We start from the raw sequence: 18,875 nt of genomic DNA, 5'->3' as shown, positions 1-18,875 counted from the left end.
GAAAATAGCACAAAATATGGACCTCTCGTAAAATTTAAATTTGGAAAAGCCGGGTGGTGTTCTGGAGCGACTATTTTCAGCCGTTAATCATATTATCGAGAAATCTGTGGTATTTAATAAAATCATATTGATAGCGTTCATTGATTTGGACCTTTCGATAAATCCTTCCCTCATTCCTTTGTCTACATTCTCAAACAAAGAGGTTCACACAATATCTGAAGCATAATCAAACTAACAATAAGACTAGGAATGAATACGCTCGTAATTCAAACCAGCAGTGTGAATTGTAACAAGAAGACACTTTCCACTTGGCATATTTAATTATTACACAGATCAAGTGTTTAAAAAGTTAAATAAGTTCTATCAAAACATATCCTCCTAAGTGGTTTGACTGGTCCTGTTTTCTAATGTATTTAGTATTTGGAATTGTGATTAAGGAATTAGTATTAGCTACCTGCTGGAGCCATTACCTCTCCATCAAATTCTATCTTGCATTTTTTTAACCGCTTTATCTTTAAAGTTTAATTTTTCAATTAAAATCATTCATACTATTCGAACGATCAGCAAATCTAAATTTGAAGGTAAAGAATTAAGTGTTCTCAACTGCTGAAACCCCACCCCTACAAATAAAATTGTGTCACTCAAAACAATATTCGAGCAATGTAAAACTCACGCATTCACTATCCTAATTAACTTGATTTGTTCGGCAGGTCGTGAATACTCGGTATTCTATTCTCTCGGTGTCTATTCAAACTTAAACACTCACGCAAATAAATACATTCAAAAAATCGGGTATTCACCAAGGTTTTGATATTTTGCCAATGACTGCCACTTATCACGCAGTCAATATTTATAATACTGAAAGACCTAGTGCTACTTCGGTGGGTCTTGAATACTCCATATTGCAACAAACATATTTGCTCACTGCGAGTTATTCTACAATTTTTAACCGTGCCTGCCCTTTCTTTATTCTAGGGAGCGCAATTCCTCGCACTGGTTTACTGACACTTATACGCCACATCTCCTTTTTTTTTGGTGAGGGGAAACCTATAAGCCAGAATAGTATGGTAGATCCCCTGACGGTCAGTATTCGACTTCCTTTTTACCAATTTCTCCGGATGATCAGACCGATGGTTTTATATCCTTTAGTTGATCGGTCATGCTGGTTCGGCGGTTATACATTTGTTTCAAAGATAATTATTGAAATCCACCAAACTCAGACGGGTCTCCGGTCATGCGGTTCATTAAATAATAAATGTAAAAATCCTTTGTTAGAAAAATGAGATCAGAATTAGTACTCGATCAAGGGTGATTCTTAGTAATAATTATATATCATTACCAAATAATGAAAAAATAATGGGATAAGATGAAATTAGTAATGAAGGAATTTTTTATAATCATATCGAATACGAAATTGTACTATTCTTTTCAATTACTAAGGAGAAATTTGCATCAAATAAATTATTAACTTTTCCGCATCTTGATTCCAATGAAATCATTCCTTCGCGGAATTTTCCAACTGCGACTATTTATTATTCCATAGAGAAGAGTGCCGTTTTTAACGAGAAAAGGAAGTTGGGAAGTAGAGAAAAAACGCGAAAAGTTGTAAATGAGCCTCGCGGAGTTATAACTACAATTAGTTGGGAAAGAATTATCCTTTCCTCGACTCCTGCGGGAAAAGGTCGGAAGGTTCGCACGAGGTTATATCTTACAATTAGACAAATTGTGTTTTAATGGAGGCAGGGCTAAATTCCCGGTTACTTTGCGCTTGAATTAATTAAGCGCCTTTAGAGACGAGAAAGGCAGGAATTCTCACGAGGACGCAGTCCGGGTCTTTTCCTCTTTTAATTTTGACCAATTTCAACAAATTAGTACGAATACCTTTTGAAAATGATCATTTCGTCTATTCGATAGAATAAAGGTGGAAGAGCCGGTGTATTATACAACAAATGGATATTAATTTGACTAAATTTGACGTAAAACATTTGGTTCCATCGAAATTTGGTACATACACAAAACCTGACTCAATAACAATAAAATGTAATATATCGACGTGGATGATTTTGCTTCTAAGATTACCCGCTTTTATATATTTCTGGCATATGATACTTTTTCCTTTTAACCCGTTATGTACAAGATTAACAAAATTCAACTTTTTCAGTTTTCTAGATGCCAACGCGAGAAACTTCGAGAAGGGATAAATCTCGTCAACGTGCGATATCCCTCAATTAATTTTTCGAAAGTTTCTTGCCAAAGACAAATTGATGTCCATTTAATTTCGCACCGTTGGACCTCTCCTCCCTAGGAAATGGGTTTTCGTCACTTTCTGACTGACGGCCTGTCTCAGATTTTTCAACGAGGACTTGCAGTTTGATTGGAAATGTTCAAGCGGGAAAGTTCTCCATCCGACTCGACCTTTTGCCCTTTTTCTACTTTATTTTTAAAGCGTGTGGCATCATGAATGATAAGTTACGGACCTCACTCGAGAAATCCTTTTCGCCCAAAAAGAAAAAAATTGAAACTACCTAATTCCTTTGTTTGATTAATTAGAAAGTTTTTTTTTTGACGAGCGATGAATTTAAAATCAAACTAAGTGGTTTTATCATGCTTAAAACAAACAATAGAACATTATAAAGAAAGAAAGAAACGTCGTTTATTGTGCTTTGGCAGAATTTCCCCCTTACAAGCATACATTTTACTACATTTGATACGAAGGGTTTATTATCGTTTAAAACTATGTATAACTTTATAAAGAAAACAAAGTTTATGTACTACTAAGAATAAATAATACAAAAATTTATTTATTATTGTATGCTCTTTGGAGCTTTTTCCAAGATATAAGATATATATATATGTAGGGAATTAAAGGTCTCCCACAAATAAAAAGATAAAGATTTAAAGTTTATTGGTAAAGAACACATAAACAAAAGTAAAAGGATAACTAGTTAACATTAAAATACATTAGCGTAAAAAGAAACGTGTTCGTAGGACCGCGTGGTGGTAACAACTAAAACTGTCAGCTGGGGTCCAGATAGAGGGGAGAGACAGAGTTCCCGCCATGTAGGGCCTCCGTTGACGTAGTGACGGTGAACATCCTACATATATATATATATATATATAAGTAATGTGGAATTATCTGTTTACAACGCTTCGATGCAGGTGTCATTCCTAGTATTGTGGTCAGCACCTTCTCCCTCCCAAGAGACCTACTTATTTAATTCTGTATTTTTTAATAGCGATTCCCTGCCTAGAACTTGACGAGAGTACATCGTTAAATTAGNAAACAAAATAAAAGACTGATTAAAATCAAGTTTCTTTAAATTAATTGTTATTTTCACAAAACAAACGTTAATTTCCTCAAAACCCAATCCATTATTTCTAGTAATTGAAAGAAAGGTAATTAAAATAATTGGTAATTCTAAATTAACCCTGTTGTGTTGTCACCTATTTATTCAATTGGAGGTTTGCTCTCTCCTTTTATATCTCACCTGGCTTTGGTGCGTCCCCTCCTCTCATATCCGGCAACGGCGGGATATCGTTGACTTGTGCAAGTTTCTTTTTCTCTTTTTGCCGTTTCCGCTCTGATTTCACTTCCGGAACCACTGGGAAAGAAAGAAAAATAGTCGTGAATGTTTTAATACATAATTCACCTTCCGCCGAGCCTGTGCTGGCTTTAAACCACTGGAATATTCACATCATTGGCTGATAAGCAAGGCGCAGTTTGAACTGACACTGAACTTTTTTTCACTAATGTACTGAAATTGGTTCGGCCAAAATGCAAAAACGACTTCAGTTATAAATATTTTATAATATTTCATTATTAACCAACAAATGAATGGATATGCTTCAATAAATATTCATAACTGAAATAACACAAAAATTATTTTATTCTGCATTTCATTATTTTACATTCTACGTAAGTATGTACAATTGGTATTAACAGCCTTTTTTTATATCGGATGTTTATAAACTAGAGACAATTAATAAATTTTTCTCGAAATAATGATCATAACTGATAAGATAGGCTAAAAATAAGTACTTATGATCTGAAAAAAAACTTAAAAAAGATAAATTAAAAAATAATTATAATTTATAATAATTAATGGTATCACAAATTCCCTAAATAACGTAGTTAAAAATATTTTATTATTTCAATTATTATAATTTAATGGGAACATATCATTAATTAGTACTGCACGTTTAAAATCTTGCGATAGGCTAAACCGTCAAAGCACATTGATTGTGTTGAATTGTATAGCTGTTGCGCCGTTTAGCTCGGCAATGCACACACATATTGTGGGTGTTAAGGGTGGGAGAAAGTGAGAAAGAAAGAAAGTGCAGAGATAGAAAGATATTACGTAGGAGGATAGAGGAAGAGATAAATAGATAGATAGAGATAGAGGCGAAAGTCAATTTATTTGAAATTACATTAATAGATCAACTCTGTTTAAATAATAATAATACTTACTTGCACTCATAATATTTGTTTATATATGCAAACGTACAAAATTAACGAGAGGTTTCAGGTTGTAGCTGATACTCTCTGATATTAAGCTGACATTATTTACTAAGTTAAATTGGGGAAAAAAATTGGAGCCAATTGGAGAGAAAATAAAATAAACCTTAACTAACAGTTTTGTGTGGTGTTTAGTGACCGTTAGTCAATGATTATTGGAATATCGTGAGATGCGTTCTGGTGTGACGTAGGTTTTAGAATAACATTTTCTTTATCGTGCCAACGTTTCGATCTTTATTGAGATCATCTTCAGGTCTCAAAGTGTTTGTTTGCCACGTAGATGAGTCATTCTAGGTTGTCGTGTTGAGAGTGCCACACATCTACTCGGAAAACAAACACTTTGAGCCCTGAAGATGATATCAATAAAGATCGAAACGTTGGCATGATAAAGAAAATGTTTTTCTGAAACCTACATCACACCAGACCGCATCTCACGATTTCCGAACAATCTTTACTAATAGATTAAATTATAATACGATATGCCTAATTTTCTTCTACTTTTAGTTGAGCGAGCTACAATTATAATTAATATTCTTATTTGTGGGAGGTGTCAATAGTCACCGGGTCATCTTCAGGGCATAAAGTGTGGTGCTATTCTTGTGGAGTCAGATTGGTTTGTGTGTTTTGTGAGTGTCTGTGACCTTCACCACAGTTTACACAGGTGTTTTCGTCATTACAATGACTAGACAATTGTGAATCAACACATTTCAGGCATTCAGGTAACAATGTTTGCCTATAAGTTAAATGCACACTTGACACTTGTTACATTGGGTCAGTCCAAAAAAGTTTTTGTGCCTTTCGCGAGCAACAATGCAACTAAAAACTTCGTTATTTTCACTCATTTATTTTATTTTATTGGAATTGCCGAAAGTGACAAGAAACATTGGTTATTTGATTCTGTCTAGGGATATGGATACTCTGGCTGACTTCAAAGCGAATTGTGACATCATCTTCTTTTCATATAACTAGAAATGTTAATTTGTTGCCTCTATATTTGACAAAAAAGCCACACCAAGAAATCCTTAAACGTTTCAGCACTTGGGTCATTCTTTTTATATAGCTTTAGATTATAATAGGAGGCAGTTTTCATGTGTTTTTAAAAAGAGGAACAGGTTTGTTTGTTGTTTCTTGAGGTTCAGAATCCTCGTCCATAGTATCTTTATCAGTTTAGCCTCAAGTAGTTTAGCTACACTTACAGAAAATTAATAAGAAACCCTTTTCCTCCTTTCCGCATTTGAACCGTTTGATTCGAAGTTCGCATGATTTGAGTTTTCAGCCATTAGCCAAGTTTTAGAACTCTCCTTGAACGACATAGTTATAAATTAGTGAACAAGATGTTTTCCGCTACTTCTCTCAGACCCGGCACTTTAATGGGAAAGAAAGTGAGAAGGAGCGAAATTAGAAACACCATTTTAATTAGACTGAGTAAAATCACAAACGCTTTTGTAAAAGTTTTGAATTTTAGCAAATGGTCTGCACTTGTTGATAGCGGTAGACGAATTCTCGTATCTCACATCCGCACAGATAGAAAGTCAACAAACAACTCAATTCTGTTTTTGACATATTCGTTGAATACTGTTCAATGTCGGTTTCATTGATTTACAAGACGAAATAGTTAAATTTTATCTGTATTATTGGGGAAACGTTTTCCGACTGTAATGTATAAATAATGGATAGAAAGATAAGCTATAACTCAAATAGTTTACACAATTCGGTACATATGTTTTACACAAATATATTCACAAATAATTGTAAAAACGTTGTAGAAGATTAAATTAGATTATGATCAATGCTGTTGTAAATGTGACAAATTTAAACTATTCCCTTCTGTTTTTATTTTCGATATATGTACAATTATTTGATTTAAAAAATTCATCAACCTGGCAGACGGTCTAATGTCCATTGTCTTTTGTAAATTTAAAAGTAAAAACGAAAATGTATAAAGTTCAATAAATTTACTTCTTCATTATTATTATTATTATTATTAGGTGACAAATTTAAAGAAAATTCCTCTTGCGGCGCACGATGATGAACGTGTATTTTGGTTGTTTCCAATCATTTCGGTGTTCCTCGCAATTTTGACAAAGGATAGGTATACCAAAGTGATCGGAAATGACCAACCTACAAATTGAATATTTTTTAAATAAATTCATACTCGTCGTAAACAAGCAAATTATGTGAAAAAATTAACCCGTATAATCTACGTATACAGGGAATTACTTAACTAATGCATTATGACAAACTTGTTTTTTATAAATATCTAATATACATAATTTAAACAAATATTGTGTGTACTCTACCTGGGGTTGTAGGAATGATGATTTTACCTTTGGAGGGCGTGGTCACTTCCTCTGTGGTAACAGTGGTCGTGGTAGTTGTAGATGGACTCGGAATCCCTGGAAACAAACAAGCAAGTCCTGAGTGAGTTATCGCAACAAGTATTGTAATTAAGAAGGCCCCGAGAGGGAATAAAATTTCTTTTCAGCCAGGTCGGAACTGAAATTCAACCGTTTCACCGAAGAATTGTGTAAAATGCGGCCCTTTGGCGTTATCCAGTGTTGGAGGTGACTGTCTTGTTAATGAGAAAAGTTTTACTTTACTCGAAGACCGACGTGGATTTGTGTTCTAATAGATGAAGTATTCAGGACGCGAGTTAACCACTTGGAATTGAGTTGGCCCAATAAAAAGCGATTCCCTTTCATTATCTAAATTAATATTTATTAATAACAACTTGAAATTTTACTGATTAATTTTATTTAAATTGATTTTGCATGTTATGCTAAGAAATAAATATACAAAATTAATTTCTTAACGTTTTTACGGTAATTTATTTCGCATGAACAATTCAATGAATTTTAAAAGAGTTTTAAACAGAGTTGGCCAGAATACTATACCTTGAAACTGTACAAAATGAATATATATTGTTTTATAAACGAATTTGTGTGATCGGTTTAATATTACACATTTTAAAAGTATAGTCAAAGACATTTTGGTTTTGTTTTTCTGCATTTATTTATAAAGTAATGAAAAAACAAAACAATGTAACGTTAGACATCTGGGTTTAAAACTAACGTAAAATTTTATAATTTTCTTGTTATGTACATAATCGATTCGGTTTCGTGGTCCGATTGATCAAATAAATTCTTTTTAATTAATTAATCTTTATGTAAGGTATTGGTTGAGATAAAAAATTGAAAAATGGCAAAAAAGCGAAAATTCAAAAGGTGGGTTGAGATGGGAAGTTGGTTCCGAGTGGATCGTCGTCACGACAGCTCAAGTGGTAGAGCAGCGGTGTATTTAGCCGAAGGTCGTGGGTTTGAATCCCGCTCGTCACACTGACTTTTTTACCTCTACCAATACCTTACTTATAGATTAGTTACGTACAGATTTTTTACAAAATGGTGCATGATATACAGGGTGAATTGCTACTCGTGCTACAAACTTCTCCAGTAGATTCTTCACCCTAAAATGAACAAAAAAGTTCATATTGTCCATGGTCCGNAAAAAAAAAAAAAAAAAATGGCGTTTGTTCGTAAATAATTAAATAATGAAAAACCTTTTTGTGATTCGGATCGATGCCGTTTTGGAATAGTCGTCACAATCCAAAGTTTATGTATTCAAACGTTTTCAATAAAATACCTACTTTCATATGATTTTTACGGAAATGCTGATATATGAATTTCTAAGGAAATAAAAATGGAAGACCGACGTGGCTTGGTGTTCTGATAGATGAAATATTCAGGTCGCGAGTTAACGACTTAGAATTGAATTGGTCCAATAAAAAGCGATTCACTGTTCTTAACTAAATTAATATTTATTAATACCTATTCGACATTTTACTTATTAATTATTTTTAAAGTGATTTTGCAGGTTATGGTCAGAAATAAATATACAAAATTAATTTCTTGACTTTTCCTTAATGGTAAATTATTTTGCATGAACAATTCAATGAATTTCAGAAGAGTAAGAGTTGGGCAGAATACTTTACTTTGAAACTTTACAAAATGAATATATATATTTTATCAACGCATTTGTGTGAACAGTTTAATATTTATTATACACTAAAATTATATTCAAAGACAATGTATTTTTCTTAATTTATTCATAAAGAAACGAAAAAAATAATTTTATAATTTAACATAATCCGGCCTTGTAATGTAACTTTTTTAAAAATTTAAAATCAAACTTTCCCCTGGTTTGTTTAACAATATTCGTTTGAATTCGTTGTTTACGTCGGGGAACAATTCGTGCAATGTCATTAACGGGCTTTGTATAAAATTTGAATTTATTAACTTTGTCGGTATGTGTTCACGATCCCCATACAATATATCTTGGCTTTTGGAAGTTGCCAAAGGGCGGCTTTATAAGGTTGGTGGGTATCAATTTCAGAGAAACTGAAGTGCTTGTGAAGGAATTCGTACGCAGAAATGATAAACAGGGTAAATTAATTTACAACGGATATTTTGTTGGCCAAAGTGCAATTCACGTTATTTTATTGTGCTGTTTATTATTATTACTTATTATTATTAATCCTATTTCTAAAAAATTGCAACCCTCAGATAACGAATCGTGCCAAAAACTTACTTACTTTCAATGATTTTTATAAAAAAGTAAATTAATTTTTGTAATACTCGATATCTTCATACCAAATTAAACATGGATTTTAATTATTATTTAAGGACCGACAAACCTCAAACCAACTTCCGTTGAAAATGGTATTTTATTTATTGCCCCAAATTTCTTTTCCGGGCTCTTAATATCTTAAGAGGCTAAAACAGTTAATAAATGTTTATTATTACTTACGGTACAATTTTATAGTTCCGTCGGTCTCGCCTAGTGAATTCTTGGAGACGCATTTATAAGAGCCAAAGTCGGACGGAGTCACTGAGTGTATCGTCAGTTTCATGAATACTTTGTACGCGTTGTTTTGCAGCTCGGGCTCGTATTTAGCGCCTGAAAAGAAACTTTTTTAAAAAATGTTCTGAAACAATTCTAATATATTATTTCATAAGTTATAGGAAAATTATAATTTGGAATGGATTCTATGGAGAAGTTTGACAACTTATTATCTTAAAAGGTTTTCTCAGGATAATTTTACTTTACTCTTTTTAGGCAAAACTTTAAACGTAGATAACATCGTGCTTCATTAATAATTGATAAAAACAGATAGGCGTTGTAGCTATGGGCAATTTATGCTGGACGTAAGTTTATCAGTGACGATATTTTCTGATAACCAAGTTCTCCTATTAACTCTAGCTCAATTCTGAAAATTTGGAAGTGCATCGATAAAATCTCGTCTAAGAACGTTACGGATAAACTCGTATGTGGAGGAAATTATCTCAACTTTCGGGCATCGAACACGTCTGGTGTGCTTTTGACATTTTAAATAACGTAAGTGCTTCATTCATTTAGTTTTTCAAACAACTCGAACGGTTTGAGGATTGCGAATATTGAGTGGCTAACTGCTGGGGGCGTTTCGTCTACAATATCAAATGTGTTTTATGAAGTTTTTGTGAAACATGAAAAATATAATGTGATACGTGCTATCAGTTAAAATTCTAATGACTAAATTGTCCATCTAATTAATTATAAAGTCCCAGAATTTCCTTGTTCAAGGTGAACACTTTATTTTTTTTAATTTATTTATTTATTTTTTTTTTTTTTGAGCAGGCTGTAGTCTTTAGGTTATCGGGGGTTGTCAGTTTTCTACTTACGTTGGACGGGACAAAGTGCTCTTACTATTTGTCCCATTGTGTTATTTTGCGTAATTTGTATTTTCTACTCTAAAAGAGTAACCCTAGATAGAACATCCATACTTCCGTACGTGTGAAATCAACATTTGGTATAACATTTTTTTTACTTACACAACAGTACTCAATAAGAGGTGTGTTAGAGAGTACGTTCAAGTTTTTGTTTAGTGCACAAACGATAGCGGTGCTTTGCAGTGGTTATGAAACTACATGAAAAATAACACATAATTAAAGAATCGCAGGAATTATATTTATTTTTATCTTACACAAGACTTGATTTAGGCGAGTTGACCATAGCAGGATTTACCAGCGTACAAGTTTGATGTTATAATACAATGTACTTCATGTCTTGATGTTATTGCCAAGTCGTAGGCAAAATAAGCAATTTTTATGGAATTGCTGGTTCTGGATAGTCATGTAGGTAAACAAATTCCAAAGATACTTCCAGTTGACATATAAAATTTGGTTTAAAATAATCAAGAGTTTTTGGTGGTATTGGTTGGTCTGCGAGAGGAAAGGAACTCTTGCTTAACTGATTGACGCTGATAAATTTACTTGTCTGTCTTGTCTTTTATTAAAATAATGATTTATTTGTACAAATTACAGATTTTCGCGTAAAGTCTCCCGGTAATAACACTGGCATTTTGGCCTGCACAGTATTACAGAAACATCTACGTTGCAGAAACATCGTGCAAGGTGACGTATGGGATTTCGATAGGAAATGGTAGTGACCTTGGGTAATAGGGTTTGGAATGAAAATATGGAAATGTACATGTAGAACTTTGTAAGCTTGGTCGGAAAGGTTCGTTGGCAAATGGAATGTTGAAATAGTTGGATAATGAGGTTATCGAAGGACTTTAATTAGAAAGATCGGGTGGGATGGATATTCGATGGCTTGGCGGAATTCCACAATTTTATTCCGTATGTGTGAAGTGATTGTCTTGGATTGAGTTATTCTGAGGTAGTTGTGTTTTGACGGTCACAATCGACCTAAAAGCTTGCGTAGTTTTTGCCTGATGCAAACCCTTTCAAAATCCTAGGCGTCTCCCAGGAAATGGTTCAAATTATACCCTCTAGAATTGAGGAAATGATTTTCACTTTGAATTCATATTGGAATGTGGAATGTTGAGGAACAGGTTACCGAGGAGGAATGATTTTAAGGTCTTTCGAAGAATTTAAATACCAAAGGCAGAAGGCTGTTAGGATTAGTAGAAGATTGCAATCTTGCTTGTTTTTAATTAATATGTCTTGTCTTCCCGCCATCGTTAGTGATGAACTAACCACAGCTTCGTTTATAACAAAAAAATTAAGTAAAAAATGTTAATGAAGAAAATGTTTTATTTTTAATTTTTTTATACCAATTTGGCCTTGGACATCTGGGTTTAGAATTAACGTAAAGTTTTATAATTTTATAATGTTATGTACATATTTTTTACAAAATGGTGCATGATATTATGATACGGATAGTAACGAGCGATACCAATCGATATGAGTAAATTATCGAGTATTTTCTTTCGATACCGAATACTTTGGTATGGAATACTTTTTGTAGTATCGGAAAATATGCTCAAATAGATTTTTGGTCGAGTGTTCAAGTAATATTGAATTGTTATTTACCGTTCGAAACTTACCTCTCATCAAACTGGGAATTGACTAGTTACTGTTAAGAGCGCCTACTAGCGGCATATGTCAACAAAGTTAATCTAGAATTTTAATTGGTGGTTGGTAACTCTGATGATAAATCTGGTAATTCATAATTCTTTCCCGCTTCGCACTTTCAATTTCAGTAATTTCTTATAAAATGTTTTTGTCTTCAAGTCCCTAAAATGTGTTCGCCTTCCATCTCGTAGGTAGGTAGATACCTAACCATGTCACATCCCAAAATTAAGGCAAGAGGTTATTTTACTAAAAAAACTAAATTGTCGGTATCTTGTAAACTCTGAGGAATTACAGACGGAATACGTTTTATCTTTTCAAACATTTGGAAACCAAATACCCGTTGATAAATTTTCTCAAAAGTCGACAACGATAAAATTGAAATGTCTTGGCAGCTTTTCCTTGTTCTTACCTATGTACCCACTGTATGAAAAATTACTTACATAAAAAATTAAATTAAATTAAAAAAATAAATTAAATTAAAAAAATAAATAATATTAAAAAACTGCAATTTCTTGATTATTTTAACGCATGAGAGTATTTTAAACAATGTCCACAATAGTAAGTTGATCATTTATGAATAAACTAAAAAGCTATTCATATGAGTAAGTACTCGATAGTATCGGATAATGTCTGTCGATACTTAAGTAGTATCGAATATTTTTTTCGATACCAGTAACGATTACTTGTATCGAATATTTTCTCGTATCGCACGTCACTAGATACGGAAAAACAAAGGTATGGATCAGACTAAATTGAAAACGGTTTCTTTGGCGTCACAAGCTTTAAAATGACAAGCAATTTTTTAAGGCCGAGGAAACAGGTGTTGAGCAATCTTCACCCGATCGGTTGTACATTGTTTAACACTGAAGTAATGGGGTTGCTCGTATATGATTAACTAGTGAACAAACCTTTTTTTATTCGGATCGGAGCCGTTTTGGAATAGTCGTCATAATCCAAAGTTTATAATTCAAATGATTTTAGTAAAATACCTATTTTCGTATTATTATTACGGAAATACTGATATATTAATTTCGATGGAAATAAAAATGAAAATACAGAAATAAATAATTTTAAATATTCATTTGGCTATAAAATTCGGGAAACCCGATAGTTCCTAAACGGTTCGTGTCAGACTCTTAAGTTCCCCTCGGGAAAACTTTCTCTGAGAAGAATTTCTCCATCATTTCTGTAGTCCTGCGGGATAACTGTTTCCTCTTTGGGGGTTAACCCCTTTCCAACACGGTGTCCACTCGCGCTTTTCTTTAAATTTATGTATAACTGGAAATGTGAAAAACTTTGCTCATTAAATACTTTTAGTCTGTCTGCCTTATTCGTGGTTAATTTGTATTCAATACTCTCCCACCGTTTAATCTCTATAACGTTATATACGGCATTTATGAATATTTTAGCATTAGCTTCCAAAGTGTTTATCCCACAGAAAATCATTTGCTAATTTAATTTAGCGTTCGGCCAATTTTGAAAATTTTAGTATCATGTTTCGTAAAAGCCATCGTGAAAAGTTAAATAAGTATGAACATTATTATGTTTTCCAATTACAGCAATAACAGTTTCTCCAATGCTAATGAGTATCCTCTTCTTTTTTGCTTTTATGAATTATAATACTAAAAACACCGCGTTCTTTACTATCAAAGTTATTCAATTCTATCAAATGAATTGTTTTTTCTAAAATCTTCACGGAGATTTTCTCAGATGTATCTCAGTTCGGAGCGTCTTGCTTACTTCAACGACTTGGTTCCCTTTTGTACTATAGAACACACCTCAGCGGGTTGGACTCAGTGGAGCTCGACTGTTGTTTAAGTTTCGTAAACTTTCACTTGGTATATATGCAAATAGTTTCTGATTACGATGCAGCCTCGTTTAACTGAAATTTGATGTGAGCAGTGGTTGTTTCCACGAATGGAAATAAAGGATTTTAGATTTAATTTCACCGTTAGAAGGCATTTTTTATCTGAATTTTATGTTCAGATATATAGTATAAAAAACCGACAACCTGGTTTTTGAAAGAAAAAATGTCCAAATTTGGAAATGTATATTTTCTCAGCCTTTTAAATCACATACCTGCGCTGTCTCATTTTTTAGACGGTTTTGCGCTGAACAATTCTTTAATGTTTTCCTAGCTTCAGTCATTCGTCAGTAAATTCAAAAATGCGGAATTTTTGCACTTTTTACGAAAACATCAGATTTAGTTGTGGAACCAGGAAATCGTCATTCGAGTGGGCTCTGCAAAGATAGAAAATTATAATAAGGTTTCAATTGGTCAGCTTCCACGTTGGCCGATTTCTCAACCGTTTTCCTGTTATTCCAAATTTTTGGGCAAAAACCGTGGCTTTTTACGAGCTCATGGAAAAAACCGATCACTCTCTCTCTCTCTCTCTCTCTCTCTCTCTCTCTCTCTCTCTCTCTTCTCTCTTCTCTCTTCTCTCTTCTCTCTTCTCTCTTCTCTCNACCGTCTCTCTCTCTCTCTCTCTCTCTCTCTCTCTCTCTCTCGATTTTTCCATTCATCAACCTTTTACATAAACCATTTCAATACGTTATTCGAACCCAAACTGTCATAAAACTTGTAAAATAGGAAAAAATGTTGGATTTCCAAGATGAGGTAAAAAAGTCGTTGTCGACAGCAGAAGCATTCGTCATCCCAACGGGCAAAGTAAGAATTGTTGCTTCCCTGTTTTTTTTAACCTTTTTGAAAAAGTCCTCGGAACAAAAGTTGTAAAGCGTAAAATTTGCTAAAACATGGTAGTTCAGAATTTATCCATTATTTGCAAATCGAGAAAGAGAGAGAGAGGGAGAGAGAGCGGTCTTTTCCATGACAAATTAAAAATCCATGTTTTTTATGGGCGGTGTACATGTATTTACAGTTGTTACTGCGAAGTTTTTGACTTATTTTAAATTCATCATCAGGGCAAAACAATCTTAAATGAGCCAATTTGTACACATATTTAAGATTGTTTTGCTGTGATGATGACCTAAAATATGTCGAAAGCTTGGCAGTAACAAGTGAATTTGTTTTCTTCTTCACGACCATACCTCGATCCAGTATGTTCTTGAGGGATAAAGTGTCAATATTCTAATTCTGAAACAATATTCTAGTAGGACGCAGGGTAGCATCCTCTGCCCGTTACTGTACTTAGTACTGCTGATACCTTTTTCCATCGCAAAACAATTAGTTTAAACCGTTCGAATTTCGAAGAAATTAGTTTACAGAGTCCTGATTAGGAAATAAATTTCACAAAAGTCTCAAATTATTTATCCATGATGTTTTTTATATAAATAACGATGGTTTCGTCAGTTCATGGATTGTCCGTTAAGTCGTATCAATTTGCATTTGTTTTCAGCCATTTTACAGTGGCTGAAACAAATGAAAACATGAGTAGGTGAATTTTAAGTATTTAACGACTGAGGAAAGTACATAATGTGGTTTGGTTCATAATTGTCAATTATACAATGAACAAAAGCACCGAAAGACAAATGGAAATAAAGGCCAACTCCAACAGAGAAGTGGTTGTAAAGAACTTTTTTTTAATTCATACTCCCTTTGGGTCTTTGGGTAAGAACAAGGACATATTGCCCACGATTTCACCCTTATCTAGGCCCTGCTTGCTTCACAGCGGTCTAGAATTATCACGGATTTTCCGCTTTAAATTTTACTTGCATTATTAGAACAGTATGTGTTCACATATACCCTAGATCTGCTGATTGGACACGAGCCCACGTCGGAATGCTGGTTTGTTCTCTGGCAATTAAAGTGGGCTCAATAGACCCTGATTAAATCATTTAAGCTTTCGTCAGGCGGGAACTGGCTTATCTAGTTTAATATTACCTTATGAATACATGATAGAATAACTTAGAAACTGTTTGTTAGAAACATTTAAATTTCATTCGTTAACAAGAATTTTAAACCGTCAAAACAAACACAATCTTATCTCTTGTTGTGAAACATTTTTTTTACGTTTCGCCAGGTGAACAAAGGTGACTTAAATTGTGACGTAAAAGTAAGAAAAGTAGTCAATTGAATATAATTTTACTTTTTTGCTTATAGTAATACACACATAATTTTTATGCCACGTAGCGTGTACAAGCTAACATGAAATAGCCGTTTTTCTGCTTGGAGATTGAAATAAATAATGAAAGTGTATTTTTTAAATTTAAATATAGATTTTTAAAGAGGTGTTTGAAGAACCTTGGCTAATAGCCGCAGAAATAAGACAGATTTAACTATACGAGTTGTGAAGGAAAACGTGGTAAATTCCAGAAAAACTTACTGAAGACTTCAAAGTAATAGTAGAAGTCGTACAAATAATTCCGCCCTCGGTGGAGGAATATGAAGACCGGTATGCAGATGTTCTTTACCTAAGTCCTGCACCAACTGCAATGTGCAACACAGGAGGAAAAAGGGAATCATTCTATAAATGTTTAGAGCCCCACATGGAACTAATTTTCAATGATCAAGGCATAGATAGGAATGAATAAATAGGCTGATCAAGTAACCATGAAAGGGGTAACCCTCTCACTCATGATAACAGAACCACAATTAAGCACTCCGAAGTGTGTGATTAAATTGGAACTGTAAAAAAAGCTAAGGCGAAAGCATGTGGCTCTGTCAGGAGGAACCAGAGGTATCGACCCATATCATTTGTCATGGTGACGGATTGGCCCGTTTACGGTATAACCAACCAATTTGGTAGGACATTCTCTTTCGAAAGGAGATCCACGAAGAGACGGCAAGGAAGAAAGGTGCTCAGTTTTATAACGAATAGCGCATATTCAAGGTATGGCAATAAGCTGTAGGGGTCCACAATAGACCTGTTTAGGTCGTAGTGGAGGAAAGATCTTTCTTCGGCATCACCCCCCCCCCAAAAAAAAAAATGTGCACAACAAATAAATAAAATAAGAAGAATTCAGTACATCATTAAAAAATTGAAAATCGCATACAAAAATCATTAAGAAAAGTGAGGGCACAATAAAAAAAATTTAAAAGTAAATACGAAAAACTCCTACGACCCCAAAGGAAGAAAAATGAAACGTCATATTTTTATGATCCCAAGCTAATTTTTCATGAAAGAATGGCAAGAGAATGTACTAAAAGGCAGAAAAATAGGTTGCTTAGTGAACAAGGTTTGAGTTTTGCTAGGTAATCATCATAAATTATAGAGTAAAATGAATTTTTATGAACTATACTAAAAGAATTTACAATTGATTCTTTCTGTATTCTATGAAAGCTTGAATAGACTTCTTGTTCATATTATTTAAACAAAAGTACAAAACCCTGTTAAAATAACGTTCGGGTAAAATTTTATAATGTATCCATAGGAGAAACAAAAATGAGATTCTGATGAGGTCTTCAATTAACAAAATTGATCATCTCATCTGAATGTCCTTTAGCTTTCAACTTTAAACGAGGGTTGATTTTCCATTAATATTTATTATCCAAAAAGTTTAAAAAAAGATACAATCTTTTTGTATTAAACTTTATAAATTCCAGAAGATGCTGTTAATAGATGGAGCACCTTTTAATGGATGGATCAGGTGAACGGTAAACTTCGGCCGAGTACAGACCATGTTTGGCTAACTCAACTATTTGAACAGACAGGGAACGTTAAAAGTACATTTGAGCCAATCTTCTGAAAATTTAAATCGACATGGATGACGAATTTATGTCTGTGCGAACAGGATATCGATAAAAGCTTGAAAAATACGGGTATCGAAATATCGTCCAATCGGTCAATCAATACAAATACCAGACAAAACAAATATATCGACGCGAAGCAAAAACTTATTGTAATTATTTACTGCCATCTTTTTAAATAATTCACGAATATAAATTTTTTATACTAAAAACGGTACTTAATACCGTAAACAATATATAATAATGTAATTTATAATATATAATAACCACAGTAAATAATATAAAATACCTGTTAGAGATCGAAGCATAGAAGGCTAGATTTGCTCATTTGAATTGTGTTATGTCAAATACCCTTGGGAAACAAATATGCGTTGGGTATAAAGTATAATTCTTTTTTATAATAAAAATTTATAGTATTTATGGGTTTTTAAAGAATGCTTTTCAAATTAATCCAAATTAAAAAAAACAAACAATACAAAACATAAAAAAATTAACCATATTTATTGGAAGAGCATTTTGACTTTTGTTACGTTTCATAATTCATACCAAAATGTCCTCAAATTCCAATCTTATCCAAACTACGTCCAACAACCAAAAACAATTTGAGCTTGTAGAAAACTGGTCCAAAAATTGGAGAAGACTGAATATTTAATATATATATATATATACTCAGTGTACGTTCACATTGGAAAAAGTCTTTCCCTCCAATTTTTGGATGACCCACAACAAACATATACCGACTTCCATTCAAGTCAAATGACTATACCCAGACAGCAGACAGACGTCACGTAAGTCTTAAGAGACAGTAACTTAACAAAAATAACACAATAACAAACTTGCAACACCTCACTATCACTACATATCAACACAACCTATCTCAACAAACATATACCAAAGCCAACAATTTTCTCAAAAATAATCCTGACATATTCATTCTTTCTGCTGATAATACCAAACAAACAGTAGCAATCATCAAAAAAGAGTACAAGGAAAAAATTGACAAAATTATCACAGAAACAAACACATACAGCATAATCAAATCAGACTCTACTCCTTCTCTCATCAAACAGACAAACAAAATTCTCCAAGAAACACTTAAACAAAAAGAAATTGACATGTACACCTACAAATCACTTCAAAACACCTCACCAACACCTCCGAAACTATATGGATCTCTAGAAACACATACACCCGATCACCCTCTAAGACCCATAATTTAATTCGTAAACTCACCCACATATAACAATATATGACACATATGACAAAATACCTAACCAACATACTCAACAACATCACAGATAAC

The 18,875-nt window shown here is 33.3% G+C and overlaps 1 protein-coding gene across 1 annotated transcript in view; it reads right to left on the bottom strand.

Annotated features, from left to right (window-relative positions):
* LOC106670331 (neurotrimin-like) overlaps nt 1-18,875 on the bottom strand; it is a 103,954-nt gene that overhangs the window by 20,245 nt on the left and 64,834 nt on the right. The window contains exons 6-8 of the mRNA XM_024230222.1: nt 9,320-9,469; nt 6,844-6,912; nt 3,489-3,602 (exon numbers count right to left, since the gene is read on the bottom strand). Of these exons, the coding sequence (XP_024085990.1) occupies nt 3,489-3,602; nt 6,844-6,912; nt 9,320-9,469 (333 nt within the window). The remainder of the gene's footprint in view (nt 1-3,488; nt 3,603-6,843; nt 6,913-9,319; nt 9,470-18,875) is intronic.

This window comes from Cimex lectularius, unplaced genomic scaffold, assembly GCF_000648675.2.
Source record: "Cimex lectularius strain Harlan isolate CLEC.00 unplaced genomic scaffold, Clec_2.1 scaffold348, whole genome shotgun sequence".
NCBI lineage: Eukaryota > Metazoa > Arthropoda > Insecta > Hemiptera > Cimicidae > Cimex > Cimex lectularius.
This window is presented reverse-complemented; position numbering and strand designations above follow the sequence as displayed.